An 18,836-nucleotide genomic window follows, 5' to 3' on the forward strand; every position below is an offset into this window, starting at 1 on the left:
TGTAATTACGAGTATCACTGTATTCCAGCCTGGGTGACAGAGCAAGACTCTGTCTTTAAACAAACAAAAAAAAGCTTCTTAAAAGTTATTTAGGAAAAGCAAACACTTTGACAAGAGGTGTTTTGCACATTGAAACCAAGACCAGGAAAGTGGGCATGTACTCCTGGCAGCAAGAAAACCTTACCCAGGCCGGGCACAGTGGCGCACACCTGTAATCCCACCACTTTGGGAGGCTGAGGCAGGTGGATCACTTGAGGTTAGGAGTTCAAGACCAGCCTGGCCAACATGCCGAAGTCCTGTCTCTACTAAAAATACAAAAATTAGCCAGACCTGGTGGCACATGCCTGTAATTGCAGCTACTCAGGAGGCTGAGGCAGGAGAATTGCTTGAACTCAGGAGGTGGAGGTTGCAGTGAGCCAAGATTGTGCCACTGCACTCCAGCCTGGGTGACAAAGCGAGACTCTGTCTCAAAAACAAAAACAAAAACAAAAAAAAACCTGACCCAGAAGCAACTCCCATCACTGTAGCTCTTCCATCATGACTCTCTTAGTCTGTATCTGCATTTCAGTTTGTTTCAATCTGTTAAAAACTGATCAGCTAGAAGATTTGTTGCATTTTGATGCTTTGCTCTCATTTTATAGACTGAAGATAAAAACCGCCAGTTACAGGAGCGCTTGGAATTGGCAGAGCAAAAGCTGCAACAGACACTGAGGAAGGCAGAGACGCTCCCGGAGGTGGAGGCGGAGCTGGCCCAGAGGGTGGCAGCGCTTTCCAAGGTAGTGCCATGAGCTTCATTCTGGTTCGGCTGCCAGGCCTGTGACTGTGCCTTGCCTGTGTACCTTGTTTGTCACTGTTCTTATTACATCAGCACCTAAATCCATGGAAGAGCACGGATTTGGTTTGAGTGCTCTTTCATCTGAGATTGGAACACTTTGTAAATGCCAGACATGATCCTTTTATCCCGAAGTCTACCTTGGTTTTGTGAGCTGTATACTATTTGTCCACGGCATGTGTGATCTGAGAGTTACTGCTTCTTAGAATTGTTTTGGTCACCAGCTTAAGCATAGGATAGAAGCCTCTGTAAAAGAAGGGTAGTTTTTCTCAGAAATAGGAAGATGCCGTTCTTTTAAAAACACCATCAAGATAAATTCTTAATAAACACATTTTTAAGTAATTTTATTATTTTGAAATTACTTAAAAATGTGTTTTTAAGTAATATTTATTCATTTGTCCAACAACTGTTGACTAGGCATGTGCAAGACACAGTCCCTCCAAGTTCTCCCCATTCATGAGGGAAGCAGCTAAAGAGGCAAATGCTGTCATAGGTCCTGGGATCGGCGAGTGCCCAGGGAATGCATCACCGGGCACACACCCAGCCTCTGGGGCGTGGGGAGCCCAGCACTGCAGTGCCAGGCAGGCGAGCAGCAGGAGCTGAGGCCCCTGTCTGTCGTCCTGAGTCTTCTGGCTCAAGCTTTTCAAGCTACTGGGGGTCCTTCTGGACCATTCAGATGGTTTTAGGGCTCACACACCTGTTCTTTCTAGCAAGTTTGTTGCTAACAGCTGTAGGAACCTATCCTCCCACTCCATGATCTGCTTTTAAAGTCTCGATTTCTTTTCTCCCCTGTTATCTTTCCTATCCCTTGTCGGCTTTGTAGTCTGACCTTTTGTCTTCTGGGAGCTCTGCTGCTAAGGAAGCTAAACTGTTGGAACTTACTTCCAAGCTTAGGAAGGTAGAATGGGTGCACTGCTCCTTGCTTGTGCTTGCCGCTGCTTTCTGCTTTCCATGCTTACTAACCAGAAGCAGTCCAAGGATGGGAGAATCACGACTCCATTGAGATTGGGCATAGGGGTTGGGGGGAAAACACCCAGTCAGTCGCCAGCAGCAGCCATGCTTCAGAATCACCAACACAAGAGGGCTAGCCACCTCACGGCCCAGCACGTGAAGCCCCGTAGGCTGTGTTGATGGATGAGTACGTGCTTTCCATTTAGTATGGCGGAGCAGCCCACGCAGAGCATGTTGTGCCTGTTGCCACTGCAGTGGTATGCAGCATGTCGTTAATGAAGTGTAAGGATGACGTCAGCATACGCTGTTTCTGCTGACAGGCTGAAGAGAGACACGGCAACATTGAAGAAAGGTTACGACAGATGGAAGCACAGTTGGAGGAGAAGAATCAAGAACTGCAGCGGGTGAGCATGCAGCCCTGAGGGCGGGGGCGCTGAGTGGGTGCTGCAAGGGCATTGCTCGGCTGTGGGGAGCTCAGGGCCTCCCACCCCTGACTGAGATGTTGGTCCTCCAGCTCAGTTCTGGTCGTGTGCATTTGTTTTGCGCCCTCATCTGTGAGTCACCTGCTAATGCGTACATCCCACACAGTAGTCGTTTTCAGTCAGTGTTGGGAGCTGCGGAAGAAATTTGAGATCCTAGGCAGTACTTCAGGTGTCCAAAAATGCTTCTTGCTTGTCTAGCGGCCTATCAGGGGAACTGTTCTGGGTAGCTGTGGTACCGGCGTGGCCCCCCTACCCCCTGCAAATATAGAGGCAGGTCCATTGTCCTGGATGACTAGTCCACTTGTCTAGGATATGGCACTGAATTCCCACATGCAGGTCAGAGGCCTGACCTCTGTCCCAGGTTAAAATACTCCAAACATAATGGCGTGTTGGAATGAATGTTTCTAAGCAAGAGCAACACCGTAGTTGAGCTACAGTAAAAAGCAATAGGAAGGAGTGTGGCAGTGGAGACTTCTGTCCATTGAATCCTAAGATTGTTTTCCTGAAAGAGTTGGGTGGATGTCAATATGGAACATCCAGGAAAAAGTTATAGCAAGAGCAGTCCCAGGGCCAGCTGGTACCAGGCCTGGGGTTTGGGGCAGATTTCTCTTTAACAAGTAGGTGGAGAAAGGAAGCATGCAGCGTCTAATTGTAGAACTCTTGCACCGTCACATTAGCCCACTTTATAACATTAATTTAAGGCTACTAGATTTTGTTTTCACCAGAAATCTGTATTCTTGGCCATGCCCTGCAGAGAATCAAAGGAGCTTCTGGGAAACGATGATTCCGACTCCCAGTGAGAGGGTGCATTTTAGGCAGTCCCCACCTCCCCTTCCAAAATGCACACTCATGCTCACAGACACAACAGTGAACTTTAAGCTGTGTTCTTTAAAAATTATTTAAATGCTGACAGAAAATAAGCACAAAGAAGGATATTGTTTCTTTCCCAAGAGGAAGTATGCGATACTCCATATGGCACATGATGTGCTGGACCCTTTCAGGTAATGATAGTTGCTACATGTTAGACCTTATGAGAAAAGGAGAGGTCACTACCCATGTTTTCCTGGTGCAGAAATTGGGCACACGGGGTTCGAATGCACTGCTGATGGTGCGGTCTCGTGGCTCTCTCCTCCTGCCTGGGCAGCATGACTTGGGTGCACGTCGTAACCCCGTGCCATTGCCCCCTGCCTGGGAGGAGCCCCCTGAGCACTGCAAGGGCACTTGGGCAATGAGGGCATGGAGGTGCCACCTGGACAGGTGCCACCTACTGACACTTCTTGTCCCTTTCTGCCTGTCATTTGAGAAACAAAGGTTTTAAACCATGAACTTGATTATGGTTTTATAAAATAATAGACATGTCAGTTTTGTTACTACATTTTAAAATTACTTAAGGTAATTATTTATAATTTTTGAATGTAAATTTCCATTACGAGAAATTTAAGCAACGTAACGATATAAAGAAAAAATATGAAAGTCTCTCTAGCACAATTTTTTTTTCCAAAACAAACTTTTTAACTTTTTTGCTTTGTAAATTAAGTTCACCCTTCCTCCCCAAATCCAGACCCAAGCTTTTAGTTACCCAAGGGGAAATTCCTCTACCAGCGTGGAGACAGGCTCATCCTCTAAATATCTGCTATAAATCTGCTCCTTAAGTCCCTCTGACGGTTAACAACTAGTGACGTTCCTGAGGAGTCCTGTGGCAGGAGCAGTGGGACCTTCTAGTTAATGACCTTTCCAAGACTTGTCCCGTGTTCCCTGTGTCCATGAGTTGGTTCTGGTCAACATGCAAAAGTCCACTCAAGATGGCAGTGCGGGGAGCAACCGGGGGAGGGGAGGGCACACATGGGGCTCACCCTGTTGGTCCTTGTGCTTTTAAAATAATGATCGAGGATTTACGTGAGGTTTATAAGACTTTGTTTCTCCTGCTTTAGGCAAGGCAAAGAGAAAAAATGAACGAAGAACATAATAAACGTTTATCAGACACTGTTGACAAGCTGCTTTCAGAATCTAATGAGAGGCTTCAACTTCATCTTAAAGAGAGAATGGCTGCTTTGGAAGATAAGGTAAGTTAGATAACACGGACATCGCTGGAGCTTTCCCACCCTCTGCCAAAAGATTGCTCATCTGCCCCTGAGCAGGCATGTTTAACAGTGGTTAGCAGCTGTTACCGAAAATGGGAATTATTCTTTAAAGTGGAAAATGTACGCACAGTTATCCAGTCACTGAATTAACTTATTGTTTGCTAAGTCCATGCCCCGTTTGTGTGTATGGGAAATTGTTTATCATTCTTATTCTCTAGAATGAGAGTAGGTAAGTGGTTTTTATAAAGGGCCAGATTGTAAATATTTTAGGCTTTTAGTAGTTATGAGTAATTAAATAATTTTATGCTAATCAAGTCATTAGCACAAAAGCAGCCATAAATAACGTGTAAATGAATGGGTCTGGCTATGTTCCAATAAAATTCATTTGTAGAAACAAGCAGTGGGCTGGTTTTGGCCGTCAGGTTCTAGTTTGCCAGCCCCTGCACTAGGATCATTTTTTGGGCCCAACCCTCACCCCTTTATTGTTCATGCATTAGAAGTTAATTTCTGGCTGGGCGTGGTGGCTCACGTCTGTAATCCCAGCACTTTGGGAGGCTGAGGCAGGCAGATCACTTCAGCCAGGAGTTCAAGACCAGCCTGGCCAACATGGCCAAATGCCATCTCTACTAAAAATATAAAAATTAGCCAGGCCTGGGGGCACCCGCCTGTAGTCCCAGCTACTTGAGAAGCTAAGGCATGAAAATCGCTTGAACCCAGGAGGTGGAGGTTGTAGTGAGCCAAGATTGCGCCACTGTACTTCATTCAGCCTGTGTGACAGAGCAAGATCCTGTTTCAAAAAAAAAAAAGAAAAAGTTAATTTCTGTCTCATTTATAAATAGGACATTTAGGTTGTATCGTGTACTAGAAAGGGTTCAATCAGCTGAAACCAAATAAATATTCCAGCCTCTACCTTCGTTCTTTTTCATTTGATTTGGAAAAAGTTTAAGCCTGGACTCTGAGTACTGTCATCATGGAAACATGTTAGCTGTCACCAGAGTGAAGGGATATCCTAGAATCTATGTCGGAGAAGCTCTAATGGGCAGCAGCTGGATTCCCGTTTGATAAAGCCTGTCCTGACTGTGCAGTGTCCGTAGCGATGGGACTCAGAAACTGCCCTGAGATTGGTTGTTAGGATTGGGGTCTGCTCATCTGAGAGACTAATGATTCCCGCTCATTGCATGACACGTTTATTTACACGGTGCTGACCATGGAGGGCATTTCCAGAGACCATACAGAGTCGTTATCCCACTCACCTCCTTGATCAGTGGGTCAGCCTTAATGGAGCAGTGTTTTTATCTTTGATTTTAATTATACATTTGAAACTTAAATTCAGGTTTCCCAAGTGACCAAGAAATTGTAAAGCCTAAAAGTTAGCATAAGCCAGTTTAACTGATTAAAATGAACTTGCACCGTGAACTTGACATACCTACCTTTAGGAAGTTCAGTTGGTGAGGAGTAGATATATTAGTAAGAGATATAAGAGAAGGTGTCGCCGCCTCACGGTCTAACCCTGGGACTATAGCAGTGCTTGCTGGTGTGCTCTTTTACTCCGTTCCCTTTCTGTGGTCCTTTTTTTTTTTTTTTTTTTTTTAAAAAAACGAATACAGCCATGCTCTATTTAAATGGGACATTTTAAAGAAACGCTAAAGGACTATCTGTCTTTTTTCAGAACTCTCTTTTAAGAGAAGTTGAAAATGCAAAAAAGCAGTTAGAAGAAACACAACACGATAAGGTACTGAAATATTCTCTAAATCCATGAAGAGCCAAGTTGAACTGAGTTGATGATGATGATAGTTACTGCAGATGTCTGACAGTGGAGAGCAGCTTGGTTTGTGGCTCTCATAGTTCACTGCCATAAGTTTCTAGCACTCTCAGGCTTGTATGTTGAATGCCTTTGTATTTCAGGTGATTTTGAGTCTGGCTATGCATATGGTTCAGAATTCGGAGTCCTTTCTGGGTTTATTTGAAGCTAAAATATTAGCATCAATGACAGTGCTGTCCAACAGAAATATAATATGAGCTGCATATGTAATGTTTAATTTTCTAATAGTCACATTTTAGAAAGTAATGGGTAAAATCTATTTTATTTAATTCAGTATATGCAAAATGTTATTATTTCATAATGTATTAATAGAAACAAGTGAGCTACTTTGCGTTCTTTTTCCACTGTGTATTTCCTAGTCATAGCACATCTCCATTTAGACTAACCCATTACAAGGGCTCAGTAGCCACGTGTGGCCAGTGTTGGACAGCACAGCTCTAGAAATGAGATCAAGTATACCCATGACACAGGGATGGGTGCATACTTGATATAAGACAATTAAACACAATACAGAGATGCACAGGACGTGAATATTGTTCCCCTTCTCCTCTAAAAGAGTCTGCTTCTCTACGAAACTAGTAATTGTTAATCATTTGGTGTTTATCTTCTGAAAAGCTTTTCTATGACTAAGACACAGCTTTTCATTCGTTAGGGCTTACAAAGTTAATATAGTAGTCTGAGTGTTTATGTTTATTGCAGTACTCTTGGAGAAAATTTTCCCAGAATTAAAATGTTTGGTATTTGTAACTGCTGATTTAACCTGTTAGGGTTATGCCCAACATCTGAGCACATTTGAAGTAAGTGGTTTTAAAATCTAAAAGAGATAGCAGTAATGTAAGTCTTTTGCTTTTCTGTAGGATCAGCTTGTCCTAAACATTGAAGCATTGAGGGCTGAACTAGACCAGATGAGACTAAGAGGTGCTTCACTTCATCATGGGTATGGTATTAACCAGTGAGCAGCCATATTGTCAGCACCTGTGGCAGGCCAGTTCTTGGCTATGTGGGCAGCCTAACTGGATGTGGCTAATGGTGTGACCTCAAGGAGCCTGTAGCTTAGTAGGAAGCAAGAGAGAAAAGTAACTCAAAGGTTAGAGCTTGGTACTGAGGAGACACATCATTGGCGAAACTCCAAAACACAGGAGGAGTTTTGATCAGTTAATATTTGGATATCTTAATTTAGGTGCCCAGCAGAGTGTGACACTGTTGATGTAAGAGCAGAATGACAGATCCCAAGATCTCAAACCACAGATGCTGGCACGGGTGGGACAATTGCAGAGCAGTTGAAGGCCAGCAGTGGTGTGTGGCTGTGTTTTTCGTCAGCCCTGGGAAAGTGGAGCAGAAATGCAGAGCCAGACACCTGGACCCAGAGGAGGGGTCTCAGGGGACCCGGGGTCTCTCTCATCCTAGACGGCTGGGCTCCTTGTGGCTCATCACCTTGGCTGTCTGCACAGCTTTTCCTGGAGAGCTTTCTACCTGGTAGGGCTGAGAGACTAAAACTGTTGGCCTGGAGCAGGCAACATGTAGCTCTTGGGGCAGATGAGAGCAGTGCCCTCCCTGGAGACCCTTTCCTGTGTGGAATAACTTTTCCAAATTGATAGATTCTGCCTTAACCAGAAGAGAGTTTATTTTCTTTTCTTCTAATAATGATCATTCTTATTTTTCATGTTTCAGCCGACCCCACTTGGGCAGTGTCCCAGATTTCAGGTTCCCCATGGCAGACGGCCACACAGACTCCTACAGCACAAGTGCAGTGCTGCGGCGCCCGCAGAAAGGCCGGCTGGCAGCCCTGCGAGATGAGCCTTCCAAGGCAAGGTCTTTGTGTGAAATACCTCTGCTTACGTGAAAGTTACCTACTTATCCCGTGGCTTTCAGACTACTTTGGGATAAAAATGTTGATAGGTCATTGCTTTCTTGCCCTCCTCTCATTTTCTATTTTCTGATTAAGAGTTTAGCTTTTAGAGCATTTTTTAAAATAGGGTTTTGTTTTTGTTTTTGTTTTTGTTTTAAAGAGGTAGGGTCTGTGTTGCCCAAGCTGGTCTTGAACTCCTGGCCTCACACAGTCCTCTTGCCTCGGCCTCACAAAGTGCTGGGACTACAGGTGTGAGCCACCGTGCCTGGCCTCTGTAGTTTTTTTTTTTTTTCTTTTAATAGGAATTCTTATAAAAATACAGTCACTTTTAAATACAATGATAATCATGGATTTAAAATAGTGATTAAAAATAAATGAGTAGGCCAGGTGCGGGTAGCTCACGCCTATAATCCCAGAACTTTGGGAGGCCAAGGCGGGTGGATCACCTGAGGTCAGGAGTTTGAGATCAGCCTGGTCAACATGGTGAAACCCCGTCTCTACTAAAAATACAAAAAATTAGCTCGGCACGGTGGAAGGTGCCTATAATCCCAGCTACTCAGAAGGCTGAGGCAGAAGAATCGCTTGAACCCGGGAGGCATTGCAGCGAGCTGAGAAAGCACCATTGCACTCCAGCCTGGGCTACAGGAGCGAAACTCCATCTTAAAAAATAAAATAAAATGAAAAGCCGAGTGCAGTGCCTCACACCTGTAATCCCAGTGCTTTGGGAGGATCGCTTGAAGCCAGGAGCTTGAGACCAGCTTTGGCAACACAGGGAGACCCCTGTCTCTATTAAAAAAAAAAAAAAAAGAAAGAAAAAATTAGCTGGGTGTGGTAGTGTGTGCCTATAGTCCCAGCTACTCAGGAGGCTGAGGCAGAAGGATCCTTTGAGCCCAGGAGATTGAGACCAGCCTGGGCATCATAGTAAGACCCTGTCTCTACAAATAAAGAAATTAGCTGGGCATGGTGGCATGTCCCTGCAGTCCCAGCTATTCTTGGGGCTTGGGTAGAAGGATCCCTTTGAGCCCCGGGAGGTCAACGCTATGGTGAGCTATGATTGCACCACTGCGCTCCAGCTTGGTCAACAGAGTAAGACCCTGTTTCTACAAAATAAAAGAAGTAATTGAATACATATATTCGTCATTTAGTGAAAAGAATTCACCTTTCAATGTTTACCTTCTTACTTTGGTCTGTTCAGCAGCATTTGTTTCAATACACGCAAGTATAATTTTAGCCCCCATCGTCACTCAACAGCTAGTTTGGGCCAGGCCCCATTACAGACCTGTAGAGTCCTAGGCCTGCAGCAGTGTGTAATAAAACAGGAAGAATGCCTGCATCCCAGAGGACACAAACAGTCGACAGATAGAGTCTCGTAGTGTGTGTGTGTTGACTATTGTTGTGGAACAAATTACTACGGAGCTCAGTGGCTTAAAACAGTGAACATTTCATAGTTCACAGTTCCTGTGAGCGCAGGAGCAGCAGAGCAGGACAGTCCCGGCTCAATCTGGCAAGGCTGGAGCCACAGAAAGACCCAACTGGGGCAGGAGGCCTCGGGGCCATCACCCACCACTTGGAACTGGCCACCGGGGCTGCTCTAGGGTCCTTGCATTGTGATGCAAGCAGCCCGTACTCTAGGAGAGGGTGAGGAGAAAGTCCCACAGCCTTTCCAGTCCTGGTCTTGGAAGCCACAGCCTTCACTTCCTCTCTATTCTGTTCATTTGAGTGAGGTGCTAAGTCCTGCCCACACTCAGGGTTTGGGGTGAGAATCACCCTCCACCTCTTAAAGGGACGAGTGTTAAAAGTGTTTGTGGACATATTTTTAAACGATCCCTGTACGTCAGATGGTAATAAGCACTGAAGTGGGACTCAGGGCGGCCCTGAGTTGTGGAGTGAGCAGGGAAATAAGAATTTTAAGAAGGGAGGCCAGGGAGTCAGTATAGTGAGGGTGACTTCTGAGCAGGGGCGTGAAGGAGGAAGGAGAAGGAGCACATGGAGCGTGTTCAGTGTATTGTTATGGAGTGCCAACAAGATTTGCTGAGGGATTGGATCCAGGGTGAGAAGGAAAGAGAGGAAGTCAAAGATGACTCCAAGCCTTTGGGCTTGAACAGCCGAAGGATGGAGTCTGTTTGTTGAGATGAGGAAGACACTGGCTTAGAGGAGACTAGGAATTGAGCCAGGGCCATGTTCAGGTTGACGGGACTGTCAGCTGTCCAGGGGAGGTGGCAGGTTGGCTGTTGAATATCACAGTCTGGAACCCAAGAGACATCTAGAACTAGAGATGAAAATTGGGGCATCTTGCGCGTATGGATGGTATTGAGAAACATGAGACAAGATGATGCCACCTCATGGGTGCCTGGATGGAGACAAGGTCTAAGAATGGAGCTCTGGGGTGCTCCAAGATCATCGGTGGGGAGACTGGGAAGGAATGAGACAGAGGCATGACCAGCGAGGGGTAGGGTCCTGGGACCAACTGGGTAGAGTGCTCAGGGAAGAGAGGAGAGCAGCGGAGCCCACCCTGCTGATGGGCCAGGTCAGATGGGAGACGGGACAAAGGGACAGCTGGTGGCCTTAGTAACGGGGAGCATATTGGAACTGCCATAGAGTAGTCCCGCTGGCAGGGAAAAGCGCTGAAAGCTGGCCTGCAGCAAGGTCTAGAGAATTGGGGAGAGGAAGACAGAATGGAGGCGGCTCACCAGGATCTTTTACTCTGGTTGGGAGCAAAACAGTGAGGGGTGGGTGAAAGGAGACCCAGGCAGGGACTGGGGAAGGGCCTTGGTTTCTGCCGTGGTGTTTTAAGGTGAGATGGGGGAGAAGATGTCCTTATGCTAATGGGACGAGCTAGTGGAACTTGCTTATCCAGAGAGGGAGCTGTGATGGCCGGAGATCCGGGTGTGAGCCAGGGCCTGAGGCTGCTGCCCAGCAGGTGGGCCGAGTGCAGGCCTTGGTTTTGTCTCCATGAAAAGGGAAGGTCGCCAGCTGGGAGTGAGAATGGGAGAGGAGGTGTTGGGGGCTTGAAGAGTGAGGTGGCATGAAAGAATCACCCCTGGGGGGATTGCGTAGGTCCCGGCACACACACTTTTCCCTCTACATTCTGATGACATACATAATGCCTCAGTCAGACACAGCCACTCAGCACTGAGCTGCCCATGCCGCATACACTGCCATTCTTGAGGTTGCCCTTGATTCTCTCAGTTGCTGCTGCCCTCCTTTCCTCGTTCGAGCTTGGTAGTGCCAGCCTCAGGCAGGGCGGGATGTGGACACGCAGGTTGGTTAGAGGGAACTTGAAAACACTTATGAAATTTACAGCAACTGAGTGAACTCAGTTGATATGGATTTAAATCTTTTTTTTTTTCTGTAACTTTCCAGTAGCATGTATAATTGGAGTACAGGTGTATTTTTTTATTGATCCATATTATACATATTTTGGGGATATATGTGATAATTTGATACATTCGTATAATTAAATCAGGGTAATTGGGATATCCATCACCTTACGTATTTCTCTTTTCTTTATACTAGGAACATTCAAGTTATTCCCTTGCAGCTATTTTGAAATGTATCACCTATTTTTTTTTTTTTTTTTTTTGAGGCAGAGTCTCTCTCTGTCGCCCAGGCTGGAGTGCAGTGGCGCGACCTGGACTCATTGCAACTTCCACCTCCCAGGTTCAAGCAATTCTCCTGCCTCAGCCTCTCGAGTAGCTGGGATTACAGGCATGAGCCACTACACCTGGCTAATTTTTGTATTTTTAGTAGAGATGGGGTTTCGCCATGCTGGCCAGGTTGGTCTCAAACTCCTGACCTCAGGTGATCACCCACCTCAGCCTCCCAAAATGCTGGGTTTACAGGTATGTGCCACCACGCCTGGCGTGTATCACCTAGTAATGTTAACTTTAGTCACCCTGCTGATCTGTCCAACACCAGGTCTTATTTCTTCTAAGGCTATATTTGCAGCCATTGATCAGCCTCTCTTCATCCTCCCCCTGCCCACCCTTCCCGGCTGATTTTCGGTTTTTGTTTCTGACTCTGCCATCTCCCAGTTGTGTATTTCGCCATGGAAATGCCACATGTCCATGTTAGGGCGTTAATATCACAAGGGTCCAAGGAATGGATTGTTGCCCTCCCCAATTTCTTAAATACTGCCTGCTTCATGTCAGTACCTTATAAGCATGGCCCATCTTTCTAAAATCTTTTGGGCTTTCATTAAAGAATTCCTAAATTTCCAATAGATTTATGTTTCTACAACTAATGTTGTTACTTTATCTACTGAGATTTGGTTTTCTTGTTTATAGGTACAAACTCTTAATGAGCAGGATTGGGAACGTGCCCAGCAAGCTAGTGTCTTGGCAAATGTAGCACAAGCATTCGAGAGTGATGCTGACGTGTCTGATGGTGAAGATGACAGGGACACTCTCCTCAGCTCAGTTGACCTGCTGTCGCCCAGCGGGCAGGCCGACGCGCACACACTAGCCATGATGCTTCAGGAGCAGCTGGATGCCATCAACAAAGAGATCAGGTGTGTGCAACCGTGCATGACACTTACCACACGCATGGGTGTCTCTGAGGAATCTCATCCTGCCTGGAAAAGTCTGGATGAAATACTATTAACATTTTCTAAGTATTACATAACAATAGAACTTACTTAACTTCTGTTTTAAGAATTTTAAGGTCTGAAATTGCCCTTGAATATAAAATTCAGGTAACCAGGGCACTCTCCCCACAGTTACGGCACTGGTACCTTTCTGTAGGACATTGTGGGACCTGAGAGGTCCTTCCCCTGAGAAGCTCGCCACCTAGCTGGAGGGTGCTGAAGGGGCTCAGCCCAGCTCCCACTGCCATCCTGAAAGCTGCACCTGGAAGGCCACATGAGCTGAGCACATTTGGAGGAGGCGGATCGGCCTACCTTCCTGATCCGGAGTGCAGATGAAAGGTGTGCACGGTGGTGGGCTGGGAAGAGATGACGGACTGAAGCCTGCCTTGGATGAACAGCAGTGGCTGCCTCCACAGGCCAGTGCCACTCACCAGAGAGACCAGCACTCAGAATACGTGCACGCCGGAGCGGGCGCATATGGTGGGAAGCGGGAGGAAGTGTTGCTTATCAACCCCCTTCTGGTCTTAGTGTCCCTCCTTGACCCTGAACCCTGAAAGGAGCGCGTTGCTATCACCTGCCGCATGTGCAGCCTCCTGCACAGAAGAGGCTGTGTGTAGTGACGTTTAAAAGTGTAGAACGTTTACCTTCTTACTTTGGTCTGTTCAGCAGCATTTGTTTCAATACACGCAAGTATAATTTTAGCCCCCATCGTCACTCAACAGCTAGTTTGGGCCAGGCCCCGTTACAGACCTGCAGAGTCCTAGGCCTGCAGCAGTGTGTAATAAAACAGGAAGAATGCCTGCATCCCAGAGGACACAAACAGTCGACAGATAGAGTCTCGTAGTGTGTGTGTGTTGACTATTGTTGTGGAACAAATTACTACGGAGCTCAGTGGCTTAAAACAGTGAACATTTCATAGTTCACAGTTCCTGTGAGCGCAGGAGCAGCAGAGCAGGACAGTCCCGGCTCAATCTGGCAAGGCTGGAGCCACAGAAAGACCCAACTGGGGCAGGAGGCCTCGGGGCCATCACCCACCACTTGGAACTGGCCACCAGGGCTGCTCTAGGGTCCTTGCATTGTGATGCAAGCAGCCCGTACTCTAGGAGAGGGTGAGGAGAAAGTCCCACAGCCTTTCCAGTCCTGGTCTTGGAAGCCACAGCCTTCACTTCCTCTCTATTCTGTTCATTTGAGTGAGGTGCTAAGTCCTGCCCACACTCAGGGTTTGGGGTGAGAATCACCCTCCACCTCTTAAAGGGACGAGTGTTAAAAGTGTTTGTGGACATATTTTTAAACGATCCCTGTACGTCAGATGGTAATAAGCACTGAAGTGGGACTCAGGGCGGCCCTGAGTTGTGGAGTGAGCAGGGAAATAAGAATTTTAAGAAGGGAGGCCAGGGAGTCAGTATAGTGAGGGTGACTTCTGAGCAGGGGCGTGAAGGAGGAAGGAGAAGGAGCACATGGAGCGTGTTCAGTGTATTGTTATGGAGTGCCAACAAGATTTGCTGAGGGATTGGATCCAGGGTGAGAAGGAAAGACAGGAGTCAGAGATGACTCCAAGGATTTGGGCTGAACAGCCGAAGGATGGAGTCTGTTTGTTGAGATGAGGAAGACACTGGCTTAGAGGAGATTAGGAATTGAGCCAGGGCTGTGTTCAGACCAGCCTTGGCAACATAGGAAGACCTCATCTCTACAAAAAAATTTAAAAAAATGAGCCAGGTATGGTAGTGCATACCTGTCACACCAGCTACTTGGGAGGCTGAGGCGGGAGGATCCCTTGAGCCCAGGAGTTTGAGGCTGCAGTGAGCTGTGATCATGCTGCTACCCTCCAGCCAGGATGACAGAGTGAGATCTGTCTCAAAAAATATAAAAATTAGGCCAGGCACTGTGATGAGTGTGCGTACATCAGAGCCTCACATGTTCAGGTCCCGTCACACAGTGGCCTGGCACACAACACTGGAGCTCTTCAGGAGTGCATGGCTCCACTCCAGTGTGCCTTTCCCTGTGTGAAGTTAACATGGACCGTGAGTGCTCAGAGTGCAGGTTTGAATCTTTCTTGTCTCGTCAGTATTTTAAAGGGTTTTTCTTTAGCAACTTTAGCAGTTATAATGCAGAACTTACAAAACGGGCCAACTGTAGAATGGAATCCAAGAATTGCTTTTATATTTACGAAGAGACCGGTAAACCCTGCCCATGCTGGCTTGGCCTAGGGACACAGCAGTGTGACCAGGGGGTGCCTGGGATCTACCCTCGGGCCCTGGCCTGACGTGCCGCTTGGCCAGCCTGAATCCAAGTGAGGAGCAGGTGTGTGTATGGAGTCCTGCAGCAGGTCTGGGTGGGGTGCTGCCACGACTTACTTGTGAAGTTTACGTGGGTGGAGGTGCCAGTCCTGGTCAGAGAGAACAGGAGGTAAAGACGAGAAGGTTAAGAGAAACATCAACAAGAGCTGTGTTACTCCAGCTTTTTTTTTTTATTAAAAAGAAAAAAATAGGGCTGTACATTCTGAAGTAAGAAGTTGGTGTGCTGCCTGTGTTTTTGACTTTATAACTCCCATTTCATGTGCCACCTTGAAAACTGGCGAAGAGACCCCTGCAGCATCTGTTGCCAGGCATGGGGGCCCTTTGAAGGAGGAGGTGCAAAATAATTAGTGTGATGAAGCGTTCAGAAAGATCGTCTTTCCTCATCATTACGGGAGCTGGGAAAGGATTATATACCTTTTGTTTTTATTTCTTATGATGTGTTGCTAGATAAAAGTGTTTCCTCTTTATGCAGAAAGTTGACCTGATATAAGTGTTCTGTCCACTGACTTGTGGATTTTCTTCTATTAATAACGATCAAAAAGCACTTTTCTTAGAAATGTAAGTAGAACTTTAATTGGAAGGGTTATTGCAAGGTTTCTATATTTTAATACTAGAATAATTATTATTGGCACAGTCAAATATTAAAACTGCTGTCTAGTGATCTATGACACTCTAGGAGAGAGGAGCGTTAATCTCAAATTCCAAATTAATGTAGCATGGTTGGCATGAATCCAGAAATTTAGATGAGGATGGTAGAGAATCCCATCAGATAACACTCTGGTTCAAATTTAAACTAAAAAAAAGAACCAACTCAATATTTTCGTTTAGTCTAAACATTTAAGTGTTGGGAAACTCCTAATTGTTTTGTGCATCTGTTCTTTATATTAGAGTTCCTGATTTCCAGTTGAAGAAATCTGTAGATTTCTTCAGCTTTGCTCTAAGAATAGGGGAGATAAGGGTCATAAAATTTTAAAATATTACTTAGTAAGGAAATTATTAATTGCAACCATAGGAAAAATTGCCATCCAGCCTTCTCCAGAATTTTTGTGTAAATAAGTAAAATCAAATGTGAATGATATCCAGAACCAACAAGACTCAATGGAAGGTTTACTTTTTGTTGTTGTAAGATGTAGTATATTAAAAAAGATTGAGGCCAGTGTGGTGGCTCATGCCAGTAATCCCACCACTTTGGGAGGAGGCTGAGGTTGGAGGATGTCTTGAAGTCAGGAGTTTGAGACCAGCCTTGGCAACATAGGAAGACCTTGTCTCTACAAAAAAAATTTTAAAAGATGAGCCAGGCGTGGTAGTGCATACCTGTTGCCCCAGCTCCTTGGGAGGCTGAGGCGGCGGGAGGATCCCTTGAGTCCAGGAGTTCGAGGCTGCAGTGAGCTGTGATCATGCTACTGCACTCCAGCCGGGATGACAGTGTGAGACCCTGTCTGAAAAAATTAAAAATTTGGCCAGGAGCTGTGGCTCACGCCTGTAATCCCACTACTTTGGGAGGCTGAGGCGGGCGGATCACGAGGTTGGAAGTTCGAGACCAGCCTGGCCAACGTGGTGAAACCCCGTGTCTACTAAAAATACGAAAAATTAGCCGGGCATGGTGGCACGCGCCTGTAATCCCAGCTACTCGGGAGGCTGAGGCAGGAGAATTATTTGAACCCAGGAGGCAGAGGTTGCAGTGAGCCGAGATCACGCCACTGCACTCTAGCCTGGGCAACAGAGCGAGACTCCATCTCAAAAGAAAAATAAATAAATAAAAATTTAAAAAGAGTAGAACATTTTTGCTGAAGTGTTCATTGTTTGAGCAGCTTATTACTGGAGTTTACTCATAGTAATACAGAGTATAAGCATGGTTTTTCTCATGCAAACACATTAATCTGTTTGCCGAAACAGGAGGACTGACTGCTTTTGTTTTATTTTAGGTTGATTCAGGAAGAAAAAGAAAATACAGAGCAGCGGGCAGAGGAGATTGAAAGTCGAGTTGGCAGTGGAAGTCTAGACAATCTTGGTCGTTTTAGATCAATGAGCTCCATTCCCCCCTACCCTGCTTCCTCGCTTGCTAGCTCCTCCCCTCCGGGCAGTGGGCGCTCCACCCCACGAAGGATCCCTCACAGCCCAGCTCGGGAAGTGGACAGACTGGGCGTCATGACCCTTGTACGTATCCGCCCTTTCCCTGCTGTGGCTGCCCTCAGCATACCTGTATGAAATCTTGGACACTACAAATCTACCCACAAGAAAATCAAGTACATTCATTATTCTGAGAGGTTCAAGATTATAAAAACTAGTTACTATTTAATCGTTCAGTTATGACAAACTAATTTTAATATTTGGGGCCGGGCATGGTGGCTCATGCCTGTGATTCCTCACACTTTGGGAGACTGAGGTGGGCAGATCACTTGAGCCCAGGAGGTCAAAACCAGCTGGGCAACATGGCAAAACCCCATCTTTACAAAAAGTAGCTGGGCCTGGTGGTGTGTGCCTGTAGTCCCAGCTACTCTGGAGGCTGAGGTGGGAGGATCACCTGAGCCCAGGAGGTCGAGGCTACAGTGAGCCATGATTGCATCACTGCCCTCCAGCCTGGGCAGCAGAGTGAGATCCTGTCTCAAAACAAATCCCAAAAAATATTTTAAAAAAATTTTAATATTTGGATGACCAGGCTAGCATGCCACCATTTGTTTGTGTGACATTAGGCATGACATCTGTGCAAAGTACAGCAGCCAGAAGGGGAAATATTTTCTGTTTTATAGGAAAAACCACTTAGCAAAAGTAAATAAAGGCAGACATCAGAGCATATGGGAAAATGCACAAAGGGAGTCAGTGCATTTCTTTCCTTTCGGAGTGCCCAACCAGCTTCCTGGGCATCTACTACCAAAAAAAAAAAAAAAAAGAAAAGAAAAACATGAAATGGGTTCTGCATTTGAAGCCGTGAACAAGCCAGCTGCTTCGTGGCTCCCTAAGGAAGCAGATGGGCTTCTTCCCTTCACAGCTTAGGGTCACCTCTCACCTGGAAATGCAATAACATTCTGGTGTTTGGTGTTTGCAAAGTGTGCAGATCTGAGGAATGTTTAAAACTTTCCTTTGGGCCTGGCATGGTATTTCACGCCTGTAATCCCAGCACTTTGGGGAGGCCAAGGTGGGAGGATTGCTTGAGCTAGGAGTTAAGAGACCAGCCTGGGCAACATAGTGAGAATCCCATCTTTATCTAAAAAAAAACCCAAACTATCTTGTATATTTTGAATTTGTCAGTGTGTTGTCAATGAAATATTTCATATTTACACCATTTGCTTTTTAACTGTGCTTCTATCATATTTTTTCCCGTTACCATCTATTTTCGTTTTTAGTTGTGTTGTTAGCCAGCATGCAATTAAATCGACGGTGAATCATTTTAGTGGCATATGAGGTGGTAACTAGTCTATTTTGCAGTGTTTTGAAATACTGTTTTTATAATTTACATCATCTACTAATTAGGTAATATTTTAAACTCTTTGACTGTTTTATTTGTGGATTTGTGCTTATTTCTGTCCAAAGAATTCGTAAAAACAGTTGTGTATGTATATATATTTTTTCTGGTTTTGTAATTCTGTATGCTGGCTGACAGTCTCTATGCTTCCGTCATTGGTTTTGATTTCCTGTCATCCTTTTGTTTTATTATTTTAGCCATCTCCAGATTCATTTTTAATCCAGACCTCAGGTCCCCATCAGTCAGTAGTTTACTCATCCACCTCCCCTCCCAGTTCCACCCCATGCTATAGCGATTCTTCACAGCATGCTCAGGTAACCACGCAACTGTGTGTGTTCGATCATGTGTGAGTTTGTGCTGTGATGACTTTATTAATGGGTTGTTTTTTTCTCAGTTAAAAGTATCTTTTTCTCAATGGTAATTTAAATTAGTGTATTACTATATAGTAAGTATGGATACAGGCAAGACATAGGT

The 18,836-nt window shown here is 45.7% G+C and overlaps 1 protein-coding gene across 20 annotated transcripts in view; it reads left to right on the forward strand.

Moving 5' to 3' along the window:
* The window catches only part of PPFIA1 (PTPRF interacting protein alpha 1), a 113,792-nt gene that overhangs the window by 58,314 nt on the left and 36,642 nt on the right, over positions 1–18,836 (forward strand). For 7 of the 20 annotated variants that reach the window (XM_063693296.1, XM_055356013.2, XM_019036561.4 and 4 more), the window contains exons 9-17: positions 642–776; positions 1,656–1,730; positions 2,104–2,187; positions 4,197–4,328; positions 6,016–6,078; positions 7,026–7,105; positions 7,840–7,975; positions 12,304–12,527; positions 16,825–17,056. In XM_063693296.1, the coding sequence (XP_063549366.1) occupies positions 642–776; positions 1,656–1,730; positions 2,104–2,187; positions 4,197–4,328; positions 6,016–6,078; positions 7,026–7,105; positions 7,840–7,975; positions 12,304–12,527; positions 16,825–17,056 (1,161 nt within the window). Of the gene's footprint in view, positions 1–641; positions 777–1,655; positions 1,731–2,103; positions 2,188–4,196; positions 4,329–6,015; positions 6,079–7,025; positions 7,106–7,839; positions 7,976–12,303; positions 12,528–16,824; positions 17,057–18,559; positions 18,677–18,836 lie in introns of all 20 variants that reach the window. The other 13 variants (XM_055356027.2, XM_055356018.2, XM_019036563.4 and 10 more) reach the window with 3 other exon arrangements.

This window comes from Gorilla gorilla, chromosome 9 (genome assembly GCF_029281585.2).
Source record: "Gorilla gorilla gorilla isolate KB3781 chromosome 9, NHGRI_mGorGor1-v2.1_pri, whole genome shotgun sequence".
NCBI classification, from domain to species: Eukaryota; Metazoa; Chordata; class Mammalia; order Primates; family Hominidae; genus Gorilla; species Gorilla gorilla.